At 35.3% G+C, this 22,214-nt stretch overlaps 4 protein-coding genes across 4 annotated transcripts in view; 3 read left to right on the forward strand and 1 right to left on the reverse strand.

The window, feature by feature from the left end:
• Nucleotides 1-9,754, forward strand: part of LOC106710488 (fibroblast growth factor receptor 3-like) — a 60,196-nt gene extending 50,442 nt beyond the window's left edge. The window contains exons 9-14 of the mRNA XM_045680793.1: nucleotides 5,474-5,540; nucleotides 5,936-6,089; nucleotides 6,531-6,779; nucleotides 7,072-7,267; nucleotides 8,897-9,108; nucleotides 9,189-9,754. Coding sequence (XP_045536749.1) covers nucleotides 5,474-5,540; nucleotides 5,936-6,089; nucleotides 6,531-6,779; nucleotides 7,072-7,267; nucleotides 8,897-9,108; nucleotides 9,189-9,439 — 1,129 coding nt within the window. The 3' untranslated portion in view covers nucleotides 9,440-9,754. The remainder of the gene's footprint in view (nucleotides 1-5,473; nucleotides 5,541-5,935; nucleotides 6,090-6,530; nucleotides 6,780-7,071; nucleotides 7,268-8,896; nucleotides 9,109-9,188) is intronic.
• Nucleotides 9,755-10,287: 533 nt separating this feature from the next.
• Nucleotides 10,288-11,212, forward strand: LOC106710482 (putative uncharacterized protein DDB_G0290521). The gene is made up of 2 exons (XM_014502547.2): nucleotides 10,288-10,462; nucleotides 10,529-11,212. Exons 1-2 carry the CDS (start codon nucleotides 10,450-10,452, stop codon nucleotides 11,191-11,193), a joined length of 678 nt encoding a protein of 225 aa, XP_014358033.2. The 5' UTR covers nucleotides 10,288-10,449; the 3' UTR covers nucleotides 11,194-11,212.
• Nucleotides 11,213-12,003: 791 nt separating this feature from the next.
• LOC106710461 (salivary glue protein Sgs-3) lies at nucleotides 12,004-12,996 on the forward strand. The gene is made up of 2 exons (XM_014502522.2): nucleotides 12,004-12,082; nucleotides 12,183-12,996. Coding segments are annotated over exons 1-2 (780 nt in total). The 5' UTR covers nucleotides 12,004-12,081; the 3' UTR covers nucleotides 12,962-12,996.
• Nucleotides 12,997-13,239: 243 nt separating this feature from the next.
• LOC106710469 lies at nucleotides 13,240-18,627 on the reverse strand. Its single transcript, XM_045680537.1, has 5 exons — nucleotides 18,448-18,627; nucleotides 17,577-17,780; nucleotides 16,775-16,903; nucleotides 14,096-14,728; nucleotides 13,240-13,539 (listed from the first exon to the last, which is right to left on the reverse strand). Exons 1-4 carry the CDS (start codon nucleotides 18,482-18,484, stop codon nucleotides 14,112-14,114), a joined length of 987 nt encoding a protein of 328 aa, XP_045536493.1. The 5' UTR covers nucleotides 18,485-18,627; the 3' UTR covers nucleotides 13,240-13,539; nucleotides 14,096-14,111.
• Nucleotides 18,628-22,214: the final 3,587 nt, after the last annotated feature.

Genomic DNA, 22,214 nt, shown 5'->3' on the forward strand with positions numbered 1-22,214 from the left:
AGCCGTTCTGGAGATACCTTCTAACAAACATCCATACATCTAAATTCTAAACTTTTGCATTTAAAATATTAGTAAGATAACCAAGAATATTATTGTTACACTAAAATAAGATGCGACAGTTATTAGAAATAATGTCAAATGCGTTCTAAAAATATCGATGATGTTAACCAATAATCGACATCTGATTCTCAACTTTCCTAACTCATTCTAATAATTCACATGTTCTAATGAACTTTAGCACCCTGAGTTAAGGTTTACAATTACATGATGATTATATTAACATTGAAATTATAATCGGTTTGTGCTTGTAGCTGATTGGTACGGTTAGCATAAACGTTACATCACTAATCGCGCAAGTTTTGACCCTTGACATGTGACGTAGTGATGGCATCCAATCACAATAGCAATATCTTACCACGTGCGTTTCTACATCTTTGTAAATACATACTGTTGTCATAGTTTTTTTTTTATAGAAAACTAGCTTATGCGTGTGAGTTTGTCCCCGCGGAATTAAAAAGAAATCTAGTTATAAATATGGCCTATGTTACTGAGTGATAATGTAGCTTTCTAATGGCAAGAATATTTTTTATATATGTCCAGTAGTTTTTTAGTTTATTCGTAATATACAAAAATAAATTTTTTTCTTATTTATGAAATTATAGCTTTTGCCCGAGACTTATATGTTCCATATCTGTGCAAAATTTTAATAAGATGCGTCGAAGGAGAACCGTACTAATTTCTTGGATATTTGGTAGCCTACGTGTTCTTCCATACTGTGTTCTATATCTATACCAAATCTTATCGAGATCCATACAGCTGTTCTAGAGATACCTTCTAACAAACATACATCCATCCATCTATACATTCGTATTTATAATATTAGGTCCTTACATATGAAATTGGCGTTTTGTATGGGAGGAACAAAAAGTCGAATATTTTTTAATATAATATATTTAATTAATCAAAGTATGAACCATTATTTTCTATGCACTTTTGCCATCTCATAGGTAGTTCATTGATCCCTTTACTAAAAAAACCAGTTGGACGGGAATCAATAAAATCTTTGAAGGCGATTTGGACTGCCCCATCGGAGTTGAATTTTTTCCCTTGCAAGAAGTTATCCAAATTTCGAAAAAAATGGTAATCTGTTGGAGCAAGGTCCGGGGAGTACGGAGGATGTCTTAGACTTTCCAATTGAAGCTCTTCTAATTTAGTAGCCGTCTGTTGCGCAGTGTGTGGTCTAGCGTTGTCGTGAAGCAGCAGTGGCGTGGAGCGATTGACCAGCCTAGGTTGTTTATCCGCTAGCTTTTCCATCATGGTTTGCAATTGCTGACAATAGACATCAGCCGTAATAGTCTGGCCAGATTTGAGAAAACTGTAATGAACAATACCGGCACTAGTCCACCAAACGCTTACAAGTAACTTTTTTGGGGTTAATTTTCGCTTGGGGCAAGATTTGGCTGGCTGGCCAGGATCCAACCATTGCGCTGAGCGCTTCCGATTATCGTAAAGAACCCATTTTTCATCACAGGTAATGATTCGGTTTAAAATACCTTCATTATTGTGCCGGTTTAGTAATGTAACGCAACAGTCGACGCGCGTTTTCCGGTTTGCTTCAGTCAATTCGTGAGGTACCCACCTTTCAAGCTTTTTAATCTTCCCAATTTGCTTCAAGTGAATTAAAACAGTTTTATCACTAACATCGCAGCCTGCAGCTAACTCGGACGTGGTTTGCGATGGATCCGCTTCCACAATAGCCTTCAACTCTTCATTATCAACTTGAGTCTCAGGCCGTCCACGGGGCTTGTTCTGCAGATCGAAATTTCCAGAACGAAAACGTTGGAACCAAAAACGAACTGTGTTTTCTTTTGCAACACGACCGCCATACACATCATTCACCCTTCGAGTCGTTTCCGCAGCACTAGTGCCACGGCGGAACTCGTACTCGTAAATAATGCGATATTTTAAGTTTTCCATTTTGTAAAATGAGTGACGCAAACAGAAAAAAACAGAAGAAAAAAAACAAATGAATGACGGTCATCGAACCACAAATACATGAGTCTATAGCTGTACAAATTTGAATTTGGAATTCCTTACCAAAGAGGAGAAATTCGTGATTAAAGTGGCCAGTACGAAAAACGCCAATTTCATATGTAAGGACCTAATATTAGTAAGAACATAAGTTTTGCACAAATAGATGAGAAAGACGTCAAAATACTTTTGTTTCATTGATTATAAAATAAATCATCTCCTTGACTAGTGATGCAACGGATGTCTGTTTCCGTTTCCGCAAGTGCGGAAGTTCCGCGTGCTTTTCAACATCCGTTTCTGCTTCTGTTTCCGCAACTTTTATAACGGAGATAAAACGGAACTTTACGACGGCTGAGAGATCCAAATGCGCGGCGCGAGACGCGCAGTCCGTGCGCGGCCTTCCGGCACTTGTCGCATTTGTTTGTTAACGTACTTTTTCGTGAATTTAAGCGCGTAATATTTTCTGCTGCTGTTTGAAACAATCAGTTTCTCTTGCTGGAGTAAACTGTCTAGTTGTTGTCCATATAAAATTTGACAACTGGCAAAATGTGACTATTTCATACTTACGAGTTATTAAATGTACTTTTGAATAAGTGATAACCATGTAATATATCATCATCATTATTATCATCAGCTCACTATACATCCCTACTGAAGGGCTCTAAGCCTACCCCAAATTAGGGGTGACTAGGCCATAGTCAACCACGCTGGCCCAGAGAGGGTTGACTTCACACATATCATTAAATTTTTCTCAGATATGTGCAGGCAGCATCACTATGTTTTCCTTCACGTCGGATAAATGTACATATCTAAATCGAAAAACACATTGGTACATAACGGGATTCTAACCCAGGCCCTGCAGATTGCAAGTCAAGTGCCTAATAATTATATCTTTTTCTAATCTAGATTTGGTGTTTTTGATACTTAACACATTCACTGTTTACAAAATAAAAAAAGGTAACAGCTGGGAGCCAAAACTTTTTATGGTGAATTTTTATTTAGTATATCTGGGAGTGTTAAATTAATAATGTTTTTTGCATTTGCGCTAGGGATCATCATTTTGAGTGTTAGGGATGGCAATGGTTTCACTAATATGTAGATATTTGTTCCACGATTGCATTTCTGTGTACTAACATGTTACAAGATTTTGACAAAGTCAAGTTTTTCATCAAATTCCAGAATATTGAGTAAAACATGTAAGGATACTAATCAAAACCAGCTTTTATCTTCTCGGTTCAAGATCTTGTAACATTTCAAACACACCCACACATACACACACACATAAACATAAACGCATACAGACACACGTACACACACATACAACATGGACTCGCTTCAAACGCCGGCGGCTTACTGGCTACTACATAGTGAACGGGCCCCTCGCTCGTATCCGAGGGGGAGGCGCCGCTACTAATAGCTCTGCCCACTCGGATCCGAGTGGTCAGCAGTGAATGTATTAATAAAGAAATATATTCGTCGTTTGTCAACACGAGTGGTTTGGCGAACATTAATTTGTAAATAGTGTAATTTTGTTCCCTGAAAATAAATTTAAAAAAATACGTATTTTAACTTATTGCAGCACAGCAAAAATACATATATTGAAGGCTAAAGGACACCGATATCCAATGCCTTAATAAATTAAAAACGAATACAAACGGTTTTTACCAAAAAAAAATTTGTAAATATGTATTTTTTTTTATTATTTACACTTCTGTTTCCGCATCCGTTTCCGTTTCTGCTAAAATTTATTTTTGACATCTGTTTCCGTTTCTGGTTCCGGTAAGACACTTCCGTTGCATCACTATCCTTGACCTTGTCCCACCTACGTAGGGTGCACCAGGTTTCCGTCCTCCAAATGAATCTGTCTGTCATCTCCATTGTCACCCCCTTCTTGATTATGTCATCTTTCACGCAATCCATCCATCTCTTACTAGGCCTACCTCTAGTATAAGTATAGAGGGATACCTCCACACTTATACTTAACGTTCTCAAAAATAAATTATAAAATAAATCATGGACATTAATTTCATAATTAAATTATATATTACGTGAATAAACAACCTAAAAACTATATTATAGAACAATTTATCAACGACTTAAATAATAATTTCTTAGTTAATTAGACGACTAAAGAAAGATAATTAATTAAACATTGTTTCATTTCCTTACTCATTGTACGTACTGCTCTGTGTACAAGTTACATCGTTTTTGTTCTCATAATACGATCTCTTTCCAAGCGTGCAATGATTTGCACGTGAATAAGAACATTTTTTCAAATATTTTGTATCAAATTAAAAAAATATGTATCATCGAGATTTAGTAGTAACGATTAAGTATATTTATCTGTGGATGTGTGGTGTGACAAGAAAAGATAAAGTTAAGAATGTGCATATCAGAGGAAGTTTGAAAGTAGCGCCAGTTATCGAGAAATTGAGGAGCAGAAGGTTAGCGTGGTTTGGACATGTTATGCGGAGGGATGATAATCATATAAACAAAAAAGTAATGAGATTGAATGTGGATGGCTATAAAGGTAGAGGAAGACCAAAGAAAGTATGGATGGATTGTGTGAAAGAGGATATGCGTAAGAAGGGGGTAAATTCAGATATGACGGCTGATAGAGATGTATGGAGGAGTAGTACATACTGTGCCGACCCTCCATAGGGATAAGGGCAGGTTGATGATGATGATGATGATTAAGTATATTTATCAATACGCCAATAACCAAGTGGTAAAGTTTAAGGACATCCGATCACGTGGTTATGACTTCGAATTCGAACATTCGACTATTGTGGTGAATTATTTCTTAGAAATATCTAAAGCTTGGAAGAATCTGTTAATATTTTTAATAACTGAACAAAAAGCTTTCATTTGGAAGAGAGGATAAGATCTTTGTATGTAAAATAACCCTTTTGACTTATTTTCGTAGCCCGAACGTTGAATAAGTCAGCCTCATCAATTGAACCTTCGCCAGTACCATATTACAAGAAATCGTTTCAATAAATTCCGAATTACGTTGATAATTTGCGCTGGAATTTCTCAAATTGGTGTCGTGTTCGAGATTTGATTTTTATTAACAAATTTATTGAACATGTCATCGAATATTTTTACGTTTGATGTTATTAGGAATTGCTTAACTTAATTTAAGGAACCTACGGCTGTATCTTTTGGTTGTTTTGCCTTACAAGTTTGAATTTATTCACAGCTTTAAAGGGCAGTAGACCTGAGTATTTAATAAAAATTCAAGTTTTCTCCACGCGTTCTTGATAAAAAGGCTCTCGACAGACAGACGAACGGACAACAAAGTAATCCTATAAGGGTTCCGTTTTTTCCTTTCGAGGTACGGAACCCTAAAAATAGGAAAGAAAAATGGACATTGTGTTGATGAACTTTATTTTCACTCGTATGTACGTGACCTCAATAACATTATGTATCTTTTCTTCAGGACTAACGAGGTACAATCAAGAGGACAAATGGAAAACAGTCCTCTCTACGTCCACAAATATTTTGAGGTTAGACCAAATTTTTTTTAATAAGAAAAATGTTTTTTTAACTGAAGCGTTTTATTAGAAAGAAATGAGAATAAACAAACACAAAGAACAAAGCTATTACAATAAGTACGATCAAGCGTAGGAATTATTTAACGAAGCGTATAATAACAACTCAAAATCATGCAAGGATTCGCATTCGGCAAGGATTTAATGCTTTGTCCCAATTTGCCTATTCATCGCTTAATCGTGCATTAAAATGTTCCAGATTATCATTAATTACTAATAACAGACTACTCTTCCGCAAATCCATGATTTGGGGAATTATAACTGTTTTGTATATTATGTCAGAATTATTCCAAAGAATCCTATTTACGAACTAACCTCCGGTCTATTTACTAATTGAGTGTTAACTTCAGACAACAGGGGAAGACACAGACAAGTGGGAGGTGGCGCGGACACGTGTCCACCTCGGCGCGCTGATCGGCAGCGGTGCTTTCGGGCATGTGCACCTCGCAGAGCTCGACATGCCCGGCGGAGAGACAACTACGGTTGCTGCTAAAATGCTATCAGGTAACATTGACTTACTTTTACCAGAAGACAAAAATGCAGTGGTGCTCGGTACTATAACTAATAGCACACCCTAGTAACACTAGTCATCATCAGCTCACTATACGTCCCTACTGAGGGGCTCGAAACCTACCCTAAGTTAGGGGTGACTAGGCTATAGTAAACCACGCTAGCCCAGTGCGGGTTAATTCACACACATATCTTTGAATTTCCTCGCAAATATGTGCAGGTTGCATCACGATGTGCCCGTTTACTGTAAAAACGTCAGATAAATGTACAAATGTTAATCGAAAAACACATTGGTACAAGACGGGATTCGATCCCAGGACCTACAGATTACAAGTCAAATGCTTAACCGACATACAAAACCTAATGACGTGTGATAATTTTCACTTTAGCTGTTCGTTTCTTCCCCTAATACAATAAACACATTAAATTCAACAGATAATGCAAATGAGGAAGAAATGCAAGACTTTCTCAGAGAGATACTGATGTTAAAGCATGTCGGTTACCACCGGAACGTGATCAGATTAGTCGGCTGTTGCACTACCAAAGCACCGCTTATTGCTTTGCTGGAGCACGCGCCGAGAGGCGACCTGCTGTCTCTTCTGAGAGCGGCCAGAGGAAGGCGCAAACTGGACATACAAAGATCCAAGAGGAATGGCGATACTGATAGGCGTCTTGAAGGAATTTGTAAGTTGTTATTTAGAAAGCAGAAATTTAAGCCCCTGTTTTTTCATCACAGCAATAGTTCATTTAAAAGATTTTAATTTAGGTATTTTGTTAGGAGCTTAAACAAAAAATTAGATTGTCCATTATTTTTTTCCTATTTTCCATATTAAATTAAAATTATATTGAAGTCGACGTAGTTTCTACGTAGTGTCATAACAATCAATTAAAGTTTTTCAGATTTAATTACGTTAACGTGATTTTCGGTAGATCCAGCATTTACTCAGTCTCTTATAAAGCCTTCCATACGTTACAGCGGAATACACAAACCTTAGCGACTCAGACCCGGCTTCATGCGGTGACAAATTATATAGAGACGACGTGAACCCTAGAGTACGAGATCATTACGTGGCGGAGCCTGCTTTGCACCTCGACAGTAGCACCATGCGAGAGTACGCGTTACAAGTAGCTCTCGGTATGAGACATCTTGAAGAGAGGGGGATTACACATCGGTGAGTATATTTCAAACAGTACATTTTCAATTGTTTATAACATTATGAAGAGGTTATGATTTACTTAAGTTAAATGTTTAAACCCAACCTTAACTTAGTAGACTAATTAGGCTAGGAAAACATAAGTTTAATTCAGCTCTATTGTTGAAAACATTTATTTAATTTACTTAACTGTCTTACCAGCGTTAGCTGTAATCCAAATAAACCAACATCAAAACTCAAACAAGAGCGTATAAATACAAGCCAATTGTGGCATGTTTTTCTTATTGAACAAACTTTAGCCCCGAAGGCTTCGAGGTCGAGGTACCGGGAATTTTGTAACATATTCCGCGAACAACCGCCGGGGCGCCCTTGCCACCCCTTGTCAGACATCCCCCACCTCCTGGACCCTTGGCAACTCCTGACCGAGCCCCGGTAAAATTTAATTCCGTAACAATCATGTCTTCGCAAACCGTCTTATACACTGAATGATATTTTCAAGATTGTTATGATTCGATCATTCTAAATTTGAATAAGATTTACGTTCTTTGAAGCTTATACAATTACAACGCTTTTCTGACTTCACGTTCTTTGAGAAATGGAGATTAGATAAGGTAGCGCCTTACGCTAAAATAAAGCAAAGTATAAATACAATTTTTTTACTACGTCTTAATAAATTATGTATGTCTTCCGTTCTATTTGCATGAATTATCCTTATAGCATCAAATGTGATTCAAAAAATTTCCAAATTTACATAATAACATCAATGTTTGGATCAAATAAGCTTACACGCGCCGCGTATCGATAGCGACGTCGAGGCTTTGGATTTGTTTTTATCTATTCAGTGTGCTTCTAACGAGGTAAATCGAACACAGATCAATATTGTTGTTACAGATTTTATAATAATCTAATGTTATGTAAATTATCTTTCAAAGTAACAAAGTAAAACCAGTCCCAGAAATTTAAAGATGAGATTAGAAATTCGGAAATGTCAATGTAAAAGTCCAAATTATAAAGTTTCAGTTATTAAACTCCATGTGTATGACACCAAGTTTCTAGAAATCTTTAAATAAAGTGATATTTACTGAAATTATTGTTAGAAATAATCAAAGATATAATAGAGAATAAGTATGACTAACATTTAATGAAAATATCAGAACGCCTGTACAAATTTTTGAGCAATTTCTTATTTTTATCACACACAACTTTCGGATGTTTAAATGAAGTAAAAGCGATGAGTACTGTAAAATCATCGAAATAATATTATACAGCTTTGGGTATTACCGTCAAATGGAAAAAGGTATTTGACCATGCGTCGCCTAGCAACAGTTGTCAGGGCTAGCAGCCTTATTCCGCAAAGAAAACATTTTTGCGGAGAACATTTTTTTATAGAGAATATTCTTTATTACGTTATCAGATACTGTTCGTAGTCGCGATCGATTTTACTAATATAAATATCTCAGCCTGTTAAAGTTTAATTATGATTTATTCAAATAAGACCGCTTTCCAGTAGAAAAGAAGCCTCGCGAGACCTCTATTTTAATGTCAGTCGCGATAGTGGAAAATAGCAAACACGACACGATTGCGATTAACAACGTAGCTCAGTCTGTAGACTGTTATGATTAAAACATGATTTTTTCCTTCTTTCAGTGATCTAGCGGCTCGAAATATTCTAGTGGACAGTGCTGGTACTCTGAAAGTGGCCGACTTCGGTCTGTCACGGTCGGGCGTGTACGTGCATACGCGGGCGAGGCCCGTGCCACTGCGCTGGCTGGCCCCGGAGGCCATCTTCCACGCGCACTACTGCAGCGCCAGTGACGTCTGGGCATTTGCTGTGTTACTCTGGGAGATCGCCACGTTAGGTATGACGTTGACATAGTGTAATAGACCAAGGAGATTAATAACAAGAAGACATCAATATAATTTTATCTACTCATTCCAGGAGGTTTCCCATACGCAGAACTGAGCAATCATCAGGTTCCAACATATTTAACGGGAGGTGGACGATTACCTCGGCCTGCGCGCGCATCCACCCGGCTGTACGAGCTGATGACGGACTGCTGGGCCGACAATCCCACCGACCGTCCCACCTTTGCTGTCATCGTTGACAAGCTCACTGGCCAGAAGCAACTATACGTAGACTTAGACTCTTTCCCAACATCTGAAAGCCATCTCACATCGCTCAGTGATTGATTGAATGAGTGATCGAACAACTATCGGTTCATATCACTCATCAGTGTCTGTGTGACTAGGTGACTCGAGTGTCGTTCTACCTCACAATTCTAATTGATTGACTGGAACACTCTCAGACTGTCACCAACCGAGCGAATGAGCGAATAAGTGACTGAGCAACTCTCTAAGGTCCTTGTACACAAGGCAACATAAGTCTTCGAAACTCGACGCTTCTCATTGCCTTGTGTACGAAGGTCCTAAATGACGAAGTAGCTAAACAGTGGACTACGATGACCAAACTAAAGACTGATTCTCTGTTGTTTTTATTTATTAACCCATCGCATTAAATGTATTTACAATTTTTTTGTGTTTCATTAACCTTACTAATATTATAAATGCGAATGTTTAGATGGATGGATGTTTGTTTGAAGGTATCTGCGGAACGGCTCAATCTCGATGAAATTTGGCACAGATGTAGAACATAGTCTGGAAGAATATATAGGCTACATATTACGTTTTTTTAATTCTGAGGAGACGGAATTGCGGGCGACAGCTAGTCTAAAATAAGTAAAAACTGACGACCGTTATTTTCTGGGTTAGGCAAATATTATGGATTTCTATTTGTCATTAAATGACCACTTTTCCGCGCTTTCTACTGACATATTCAGTCATCTGTTGCCCTTTATTTTGCATTTCGTTATAATAATAACTAGGTATATGTCTAATCTGATCAAAATAAATTTGTCACGGACAAACTCAATACCACTGCGACTTGCTTTTGCAAAATTAATTTGATTTCAAAATCATTTAAAACCATATACAAGAGAAAGGCAATTATGTTAATATTATTAATGAGTTGCGTTCATTATTCATTTCGTACAGTTTCATTTGTAGAAAGCCTCGCTTAATTTACATTGGTTGATTTATTTAACCGATATCAGTGAACAGAACGATTTTCCGCTTGCCCGTTGACTCACGTGTTGCAAAATGAAGACGATGAAAAGCTATTACCGTGACTTTGAAACGTTTAAATGAGAGGAAAAAGTAAGACCACAACATCTTAAATTAAATAATAAAATAAACAATATTTAAATGGCTATTCCTTTCCAGTGAATTTAATAGCATACTTCAGAGTATTGGTGGTTATTATATCCGCTATTAATCCCAAGATTATAAATGCATACAACCCTGACAATGACCCACTTATGTTCATTGCTAATCCCGTAGAAGCTAACATGCCGGGACATTGGATTCCTTTGAGCATACTCAAAGTTATACTTGAAGGCACAACGAGGCAGGTCACACAAAAGGAAAAATTGTCAGACTATGTAACTGAACCTCCTCGCCAGACTAAAAAAATCGAAGTAGTTACCACAGAAAAAGCAACAAGTGAGATTACGACTGCATCCACAGATCCTCCTTCTGAAGCTGGAACTGAAGCTACTGCAGCCCCTGAAGTATCCACTGAAGCGCCTACTGTAGCGCCAACGGAAGCACCAACTGAAGTGCCTACTGCAGCGGCGCCTGAAGCACCCACAGAAGCGCCAACCGAAGCACCTACTGAAGCGCCCACTGAAGCTCCTACTGAAGCTCCTACTGAAACACTTACTGAACCACCTACTGAAGCACCTACTGAAGCACCTACTGAAGCACCTACTGAAGCACCTACTGAAGCACCTACTGAAGCGCCCACTGAAGCTCCAACTGAAGCACCGACGAAGCGTCAGAAGCCAGTTCGTAAAAAACCTAAAGATAATCACGAAAATCTATCATAAAAAAACGAATTAATTATTTGCATGGTTAAAAATAAAGTTACTTCTTTTGTCCTCCTTTATTGCTATTTAGTACATTTTGGCACGATTTTAACTGCCATTAATTTGTTCCTTTAATGTAATGTGATAGAGCCTAATAAAATATTATAATTATATCATAACCTGGCTTAAAAATTATCTTACTGATATTATAAATGCGAATGTTTAGATAGATGGATGGATGTTTATTAAAAGGTATCTACAGAACGGCTGAATGGATCTTGATAAAATTTGGCACAGATGTAGAACATAGTTTGCAAGATCACATAAGCTACGTATTAAAAAATTTTAATACCGCGCGGACGGAGTCGCGGGCGACAGCTAGTTTGAAATAATATTAGAATTCAAAAAAAGAGTTAAAAATGTTAAGTGTAAAATCAGTGAGCTTAAAAATTTAACAATAATGTTTCTGGCGTTAAATTTTATTAAATAAGTCAGGCGGCCTGCCACAAAAATTAAGCCAAAACATTAAGGTTTATAAAACCTTTTGCGCTGACCCTACGTGAATAATAATAATAATAATAACTGCTTTATTTTATTCATATCGGTCTATCTACCGGATATTAAAAAAGACAAAAGCAATTTGCTCTACAGCGTCTACAATAAAAATGATTAAAAAAAGAGAAGCCAATTTTACATTAACTATAAATCATTTCAATTAAAATTTGAACTTCTCCAATCTTTTAATTTAGCCATAGAAAAGCCACGGCCAATTTAATACAATAATAGGTTTTATATAAACTTTGCGCAATGTAAATACATACATATAGAATACGTTATGCAAGTGAATATAACATTGATATAGAAACATGAACAAGATAAAATTTTATACGTTACTACAAAACAAAGCAAAGTGAGTTTGTAACTTGATTTGTTAATTCTAGAACAATACTTGTAATGTAATTTTTTATGCTTTAAGTTGGCTTTTACATTAACTAAGCTCTTTGTTCTAGTGTTGCCTAATGTAATCATCAGAGCAATAACCGTCTTAACATGCGGACTTACATCCCATATTTCAATGTCACCGTCCTCTCTCGAGGACCCGCTGGTGTTTATAGCGAACCCCGTGGAGGCAATGATGCCCGGGCACTGGATACCCGCAAGCGTTATCAAGGCAATACTGGGAGGGGTCAAGACCACAAGGACTATTGTGCAATTACGAAAAACTGTCACTCGTAAACTAACAACAACAACTACGCCTGAGCCTACTACTACAGAAGCAACAACACTACCGCCAACTACGACCACAACTACTACAACTATCCCGCCGCCCACTGACGCACCTACAACAACAACTCCGGAAACAACAACTTTGCCGTCTACAACGACTACACCTACGACAACGACAACTCCAACAACTACCACACCAACAACAACCACGCCAACAACAACCACACCAACAACAACCACGCCAAAAACAACCACACCAACAACAACCACACCAACAACAACCACACCAACAACTACTACACCAACAACTACTACACCAACAACAACCACACCAACAACTACTACACCAACGACTACTACGACGCCGACGACTACCACCCCAACGACTACTACGACGCCGACGACTACCACCCCAACGACGACTACGCCGACCACAACTACCACCCCAACAACTACCACAACAACGACTACAACAACGACTACAACAACAACAACAACTCCTAAACCGAGACCCAATCGTAAACCAAAACGATTCACCGATGGTCATGATAATTTAACATAAATTAAAATTATAACATTGTAATATTTAGTAAGTTAAATATTTAACGAATAATAAAAACGATACTTTTTAAGTTAGTGGTACTTCTAAATGAAATTAAAATAAACGTGATAGATATTTGATGCACAATACTAATTTGTATAATTTAGTTTTTGTACAACCCATAACTGAATGTCCATTTATCTATTTATGTCGCCATACATGAATTAAAAATGTTCAAATTAAGTTTAATTGTCGGTAAAGTTTAAATTAAATGAAAAGGGCAAAATTATATTCTCTCATTAAGTTTAATTCTTGTAACTTCACTTAGCGCTTACTTATCAGTCATACAAAATATACACAAATTAACAACGATCACAGAGTTACAATTTTTTATATAATTAATAACAAAATTAACATGTATTTTAAAGTTCCCGTTGCCAGATAAGACCAGCGTTACTCAACATGTAACAGGAATAGACTTGCTCGTGGCATGCAGTGGCATGGCTCAATACACGACAAATTGATCGAAAAATGTAACCAATACAGAACTTTTTAAACTAATTACGGTATTTCTTCTAGTATTTTACGATGAAAATTGACTGAAAAAGAAATCGATATCTTATTAATGTGTGGCGAAAAGCAACAAGTTAAGAAAGAGGTGGAAGAGTTTAATTTAAGATTGATTGTAAAATTAAATATGGGACTGATCAATTGTAACATATAATGCACAAGTAATTATATTCAATTCAAGTAATAGTGTGTATTCTTTGACCACTAAAACCCATAAATGTTTAGATAGATGGATGTTGATACATGTATCTCTACAACAGTAGTTGTAGATTTAAAACACAGTCTGGAAGAATATATAGACTACCTATTCACAGAAATCTATACGTTTCAGGTGGGATACGTTTGATTTATATATTTACTCGATAACTCTACAACGGTTCGACATAACTTATTGAAATTTGGCACAGATATAGAACATAGTCTCAAATGACGCGTAGTCCATTATTCATCCTGTTGTTTCTTATTCCGCGAGGATGAAGTCGGGGACAAAAGGGCGAAATCATATGAATTTTCTAACTTAAGATTCGTTAACTGAGCAAGGAGTTATTAAAAAACTGACTAAGAAATTATTTTTACGAAGCTCACCATTATCCTGTGACCTTCACCATTCTTCTAGGCGAGTTATCTGCGAGGATGACGCATTTGAAGTACTTGGTATGTGTTCCGATTTTAGTGTTAGCGTAAGAGTAGATGAGTTGGGAGGTTCGGTTAGTATATTATCCATTAAATCTATAACTTGTCGTTTGAATATTCTTACTTGTGTTGGTGTCATACAGTTTAAATCTGGCAGCAAACTTAACAAAAACATCTTGTTCGCATTATTAATTGTCGGCTTCTCGTCATCATCCTTCTTGGTATTTTTTGATTTCATAAATTCGTTTAATAGTTCGTCAGTTTCACTTATTTTTTTCTTTTTTCTTCTATAATTTTGGTTGGAAAAGTCAGATGAACTACGCCGAGTTGAGTCTGATAACGGAGTTGAACTACGTGATGGTGATGATGCAGGGGACAGCGGGTCTTGTGGTTCATTATATTCATCACCTTGTTCGTCTGGATCAGGTAAACTTGATGGAGTTCCAGCTATTTTAATGTATGGTTTAACAAATTGCATTGCATCTGTTAAATAGTATTTCTTCTTTTTTGATCCCTTTGGCTGAGGTTTTAAGTTTCTTACGAAAACTGAACGCAGGTTTTTCCATTTCTCTTTCGCTTGCAATGCTGAAAGTAAAAGAAATAAAATGTTTACAACTTTCATTTTCAAAGACTATCATCCAACTGGCGAAATATTCATATCGATTTATTTCGAGACGACAATATGATATCATAAATAGTTGCGATAACAACTGCCTCTGCCATAACAGATGCCTTGAAAGATCTCTATACTATATGCCAACATCGGATAAGAGATGGGAAAGAGTAGCACAACGTTTTGCTTTTCAATTAAATTTGCCAATATATATATATATGGCTAACAATTTCTATCAAATTTTTAATCAAATCTATATATATTTTTAAGCTTTTACCCGCGACTCCGTCCGCACGGAATAAAAAATAGAAAACGGGGTAAAAGAAACGGTCGTCCGCGACTTCGTCAGCTCAGAATTTAAAATATTTTTATTTATTTATTTAAAATAAATACATAGTAGTCTATAATATCTCCGCGCACATCTTTTACCTTCCCGTCCAAGTTCCGTAAAAATCGGCCCATCAGTTCCGGAGATCACCCGGAACAAACGCGGCCTCGCGGACAGACATACAAAACTTTACAAATTGGTTTTTTTATATTAATTTTTTTACCTCTATAACATACAAAAACTTAATTTTATTAACTTGTAGAGATTGTTATAAATGTTTAAAGAAGTATAGGTTAATCATAAAAGTTCATTAAATCAGACATTTACCCATTTTCATCGGGAAATAATAAGAAACGAATACAAACAACTCCCTAAAAACAAATAAAACTTAACCAAACAACAATGAATTAATTATGAGGGTTACAAATGCGTGTCGGCTGGGTTTACTGACTGTACTACGCAGCGAGCGAGCCACGAGCCTCGGTCAGGACGCTGTCGTTGGTAAACGGAGGTGGAGTTATCCTCAAACCCGCTGCCCACCATAGATTATACCTTATATTTGAAATAGATGTGCAATTCTACTTTCATAAATTACCAATAACTACAAATGTGAACAGAAGATGACGCTGATTAAAATTCAAATATAGGTAGCGCTGTACTCGTTTATTAGTTATTTATAATTTTACTCAAAAGCAAATGACAAAATGTTTAATTTTAAATACTTTTAGTAACTTACACTGGATACAGTGCTCACAAAAATTTTAAGAAATATAATTAATATGGTATTAAACCAGTATCTCTTAATTTTTGCAATGAAAAGATAAAACCTTATTAAAATTATTCTTAAAATATAGACTGGAAAGGTTCGATGATAAAGAAAACGCAATTTGTTGTATTATTTCTTTTTATTTTTAAGAATAGGTGTCTTATAATATTTTTCCGCCTGGAGTTTAATGTTGTCCTCTCTGTTGAAATTTGTGCTTTTGCCATTTAGAATCCTGTTTACAGTAAGTAGTGCACCAACTGCTTAATGTTATATTTAGAGCTAAATTGCAACAAAATTTTACTAACTTATCTTTATCTGTCAACCATGTTAGAAAGGAAAAGTCATATAGGATGCCTATTAATAATTTAATATGAGCTTTAATATTTTTTCTTTCTGGCTCAGAGGACAAAATTTTATTTGTTATTTTAAAAATTTCTGTTAGACATTTGTGAAATTTATCTGAAGGGCAGTTGAGGGATAAATGTTACTAGTCATAAGATTAAGTTTGCAAACAGTGACAAAAAGCAAATGTGTGTGCATTGAAATTCAAAGAAATCCAGAATTATTACTTTATTCAACTTAGACTTGTTTTAATCTTTTATAAAAAAAAATTTAAATCTACAATCAGTTCAATAATTTACATCTGTTCAGAGAGGACTCAACAAGATTTCTTTTCGGAATCTTTTTGGAATATAAGGAGGTCCTTGCCATGTGCTCAAGCTTTCTTATTAACAAAAAGTTGGTAGTTCAGCCGTCAAAACGTAACAAAGTTTCGCTTTTATAATAGAATATCTCTGATATTTTTTATTATTATTAAAAAATTACAAAAAAAACGGTATTTTTTGCAAGAGCAATAACATCTTACTTATTATTCAATATACATACGGCCTTGTACACTGAAAATATGTAAAATATTTAATTTACCTTTCTTTGCAAATACTTTTTTTGTTCCACGTGAGAATGAAGAAGTGTCCTTCTGTATTTGTACAGAAATAACATCAGGAACAGTTTGATGTTCCAGGCCAGTAACAGGTATACTCCCATCATTAACAACTAAAATATAAAAGTATTCAATTAAAGAGATAAATGCCATTAATGTCCTTATACTAGAATAAAAACAATGTACTTGTGGCCGAATTGGCAGCCAAATAAAAAAAAGATCAATACATAAAAGATTATAGTGCACAAGAACATGTGACCTAAGTGCACTCACTCTTCCTTTACTGTTATAGCTCAATGTGGATAATGGACATACAACACAACCAGATAACGATCAGGCACAGAGACTGTTAATTACATTAAAATTGCCTCATAGTATTGCATTGATTGAATGATAAAAAATTCCATGTAAAGATTATCTCGGAGTTAATCTAGAAATTCAAGAAATGAATTTCCTTTACTCAAAGGCAGCATAGCAAGCAACTCATAAGCACATCTGCTGCCATTTTATTAACTGACAAATAAAACTTGTCCAATATTACCACCATATTAACCTTTGTCTCACATCTATATATATAAAAGAAAGTCGTGTTAGTTACACTATTTATAACTCAAGAACGGCTGAATCGATTTGACTGAAAATTGGTGGGCAGGTAGCTTAGAACCAGGAAACAGACATAGGATAATTTTTACCCCGTTTTCTATTTTTTATTCCGCGCGGACGGAGTCGCGGGTAAAAGCTAGTAATTTTATACTTTAATATACACTGAAATACAGAACTACTTACATAAATTTAAAGTAGGAAAGCTATTGGCTGTAAGTCTATTACCAGAAGTATGGAATTGTCCTTCAAAATGCCTTCTACAAAGACGAACATTCTTATGTATATAATTGTTGTCCTTATTTTTCAGATCTTCACCAAGGACAGATTTCCATTTATTGAACCTATCCTCGTGAGGGTAACTTGGTGCTGGAAATGAGTGCAGTGGTCCTAAAATAAAAATTCATAGCAATAATTATTGAAATAAGAATTAAAGGTGTTAGAGCAATAACATCTTCGTTGCTGCACACATTGGCCATCTTGGCAAAGAAGGTATCAGAGTTAATCACAAAACAAGTGAGAAGTAAAAGTTGTACTTTTGTGTTTTGCCTAGTGTGTTATGTAGCCAAGGGCCATCTTTAAAAGATTGCAGTAACGCAATTGCAACCCTTCGGTTTGCGGTTGATCATGCGCAGCAGTTATCATTTAACACCATCTAAAAGAGCCCAACAAAAAATCGTTTTAAGTCTGAGATTATGCTTGAAGTTTTTCGATAGCCAATATAGTAAGTGTAAGTGTGAGGAGCAGAAGGTTAGCGTGGTTTGGACATGTTATGCGGAGGGATGATAATCATATAAACAAAAAAGTAATGAGATTGAATGTGGATGGCTATAAAGGTAGAGGAAGACCAAAGAAAGTATGGATGGATTGTGTGAAAGAGGATATGCGTAAGAAGGGGGTAAATTCAGATATGACGGCTGATAGAGATGTATGGAGGAGTAGTACATACTGTGCCGACCCTCCATAGGGATAACGGCAGGTTGATGATGATGAATATAGTAAGTGTAACAAATAGAAGATAAGTAGGCTAAGTAGGATATACAAACTTAGAACTTACCATTAAATTCACAAGCAAAATAACACTTTCTTTGCATGTTTGATGCTGTTAGTCACCTTTTGGCCCGGGAGCCAGGTGCATTTTCAGTCAATTATTTCCTCTCGAGCGAAACTTCGTAAAATGCATAAGGGACTTATACTATGAATACTCGCGACCGTCAGCTGCGACTACGTTGGTGGGGTGGGCAGTGGCAACATGGAGAAAAAAAATTTTTTTCAGTCATTTCCTCTCATTTGAAAATTTATCAGAGTATAGTTTATGTTGTATTTTGAAAGAAAAACATAGTCAGCTGACCATAACACGGTGGATTATACGTCAGCTGGCTCCTTAACATGATATTTTTTTTTTTCAGTGATTTCCTCTCAACTAAAAATTTACCTGGTGATCGTTTATATGGTACTATGAATGAAAATTAATGTCAGCTTGCTGTATCTCGGTGGAAAGTTTGTCAGCTGGTACCTTGAAAGGTGTAACGCAACAGCATCTATGACCTACTGAAACTTATCAGATGACGACTTTTCCCTTGACTTACAGCTAGCTGATTTTTTTTACTATTTACTAGAGTATTTTAACAATTCTCTGATAAATTTTCATCCGGGACGAAATAACGTTTCTTAAGTATATTGTATATACAAGCGCGGATATTGTGACGACACACTTTACATTACACTAGCACGGACACTTTGGCGATACACGACACATTTTTACATATTAATTTCACTACATTACGCATAATATAATTTCTTAAAAACATCTGGTCCCGCGGTTCTTGCAAATTGCAAGCCGTTGTAAACAACAGTGCCATAGACAGTAGACATTAAATCTTTTATGGTTTCCGCGGCGCGGTGAAGAAAGCCGGCAATAAAATAGATAATCTGTAACTCTTTGTTTAGGGAATGTTGCCTTCACTTTTGCCTTTAAAATATAATTGTTAACTTATAACTAATCAATTTTAAACTTTTAATTATTCAGTTTTAAACTAATATATATACTTATTTATACCTGTTCAATTACAACATTGTCAAGAAATTATTTTTTCATAATAATCGTATTTATTTATTAGTAACAACGGTGATTTAATCTATAATTTCTTTGATTTTTTTATTATGGCAATACTTTCGTTGTCACTGGCCTAACTGTCTCCATCTATCTCAAATTATGTAACAATTACTAATTTGCTTCGTAAATGTGACCTATTAGATGGCCCTACTTTCCATACATTAACTTTTGTTCATACTTTTGTATTGAAGTTTCACCCCCCTGCTGCCCACGACTAGTTAACCTCCGTGAAGTTGGCCCCCTCACTTTAATTTTTTTAACTTTTTTTTTAGCAAATCGTTTGAGAATCGTTTGAGAGGGTTTGAGAGAAAAGAAATATCGTTTGAGAGTTCCTACTTTCTCCGTAAAAACAATTTCAAATTCTAGTGTTAAGTTGGCCCCCTCACTTTACTTTTTTTTATTTTTTTCAATGCGAATCGTTAGAGAGTCGTTTGAGAGACATTAAGAGAAAAGAAATATCGTTTGAGAGTTTTTACTTTTTCTGTAATAAATATTTTAATTCTGGGCATCGAAAGTTACAAATCGATTTTCTTTTTTTTCCGAATTAAATATGGCAATCATGCACTTGGACGTTTCAAATTTATTGTGTAGGTAGAGAATGGTAAGAGAGTGATTGAGAGAAAAGAGAAATCGTTTGAGAGTTAATACTTTTTCTGAAATATATATTTCATTATCGGAATCGAAAGTTACAAGTCGATTTTCCTTTTATTTCGAATTAAATATGGCAATCATGCACTAAGACGATTCAAATTTATGGTGTAGGTAGAGAATGGTAATAGAGTGATTGAGGGAAAACAGAAATCGTTTGAGAGTTAATACTTTTTTTGAAATAAATATTTCATTATCGGAATCGAAAGTTACAAGTCGATTTTCCTTTTATTTCGAATTAAATATGGCAATCATGCACTAAGACGATTCAAATTTATGGTGTATGTAGAGAATGGTAATAGAGTGATTGAGAGAAAACAGAAATCGTTTGAGAGTTAATACTTTTTTTGAAATAAATATTTCATTATCGGAATCGAAAGTTACAAGTCGATTTTCCTTTTATTTCGAATTAAATATGGCAATCATGCACTAAGACGTTTCAAATTTATTGTGTAGGTAGAGAATGCTTAGAGAGTGATTGAGAGAAAAGAGAAATCGTTTGAGAGTTAATACTTTTCCTGAAATAAATATTTCAATTTCTGAATCGAAAGTAATAAATCGATTTTCCTTTTTTCCGAATTAAATATGGCAATCATGCACTTAGACGATTCAAATTTATGGTGTAGGTAGAGAATGGTAATAGAGTGATTGAGAGAAAACAGAAATCGTTTGAGAGTTAATACTTTTTTTGAAATAAATATTTCAATGTCGGAATCGAAAGTTACAGATCGGTTTTCCTTTACTCCGAAATAAATATGGCAATCATGTACTTAGACCTTTCAAATTTACTGTGTAGGTAGAGAATGGTAAGAGAGTGATTAAGTGAAAAGAGAAATCGTTTGAGAGTTGATACTTTTCCTGAAATAAATATTTCACTGTCGGAATCGAAAGTTACAAATCGATTTTCCTTTTTTTCGAATTAAATATGGGAATCATGAGGATAAACGATTCAAATTTACTGTGTAGGTAGAGAATGGTTATAGATTGATTTAAACAAAAGAGAAATCGTTTGAGAGTTAATACTTTTTCTGAAATAAATATTTCAATTTTTGAGATTTGTAAGTTTTTGAAAATCGATTTGTTACTTTCGATTCCGACATTGAAACATTTATTTCAAAAAAAGTATTAACTCTCAAACGATTTCTGTTTTCTCTCAATCACTCTATTACCATTCTCTACCTACACCATAAATTTGAATCGTCTAAGTGCATGATTGCCATATTTAATTCGGAAAAAAGGAAAATCGATTTATTACTTTCGATTCAGAAATTGAAATATTTATTTCAGGAAAAGTATTAACTCTCAAACGATTTCTCTTTTCTCTCAATCACTCTCTAAGCATTCTCTACCTACACAATAAATTTGAAACGTCTTAGTGCATGATTGCCATATTTAATTCGTAATAAAAGAAAAATCGATTTGTAACTTTCGATTCCGACATTGAAATATATACTTCAGAAAAAGTATTAACTCTCAAACGATTTCTCTTTTCTCTCAAACACTCTATTACCATTCTCTACCTACACCATAAGTTTGAATCGTGTAAATGCATGATTGCCATATTTAATTCGGAAAAAAGGAAAATCGATTTGTTACTTTCGATTCAGAAATTGAAATATTTATTCCAGGAAAAGTATTAACTCTCAAACGATTTCTCTTTTCTCTCAATCACTCTCTAATCATTCTCTACCTACACAATAAATTTGAAACGTCTTAGTGCATGATTGCCATATTTATTTCGGAGTAAAGGAAAACCGATCTGTAACTTTCGATTCCGACATTGAAATATTTATTTCAAAAAAAGTATTAACTCTCAAACGATTTCTGTTTTCTCTCAATCACTCTATTACCATTCTCTACCTACACCATAAATTTGAATCGTCTAAGTGCATGATTGCCATATTTAATTCGGAAAAAAGGAAAATCGATTTATTACTTTCGATTCAGAAATTGAAATATTTATTTCAGGAAAAGTATTAACTCTCAAACGATTTCTCTTTTCTCTCAATCACTCTCTAAGCATTCTCTACCTACACAATAAATTTGAAACGTCTTAGTGC

This window comes from Papilio machaon, chromosome 13, assembly GCF_912999745.1.
Source record: "Papilio machaon chromosome 13, ilPapMach1.1, whole genome shotgun sequence".
Taxonomy (NCBI): Eukaryota; Metazoa; Arthropoda; class Insecta; order Lepidoptera; family Papilionidae; genus Papilio; species Papilio machaon.

Bases quoted from the DNA above. Each gene is read 5' to 3' on its own strand.
- LOC106710469 (XM_045680537.1), bottom strand. From the start codon at position 18,484: ATGCAAAGAAAGTGTTATTTTGCTTGTGAATTTAATG. The intron at 16,904-17,576 runs GTAAGTAGTTCT...TTTATATTTTAG, and splicing joins CTTTCCTACTTTAAATTTAT to TTGTTAATGATGGGAGTATA. The intron at 14,729-16,774 runs GTAAATTAAATA...TTTTACTTTCAG, and splicing joins AAAAGTATTTGCAAAGAAAG to CATTGCAAGCGAAAGAGAAA.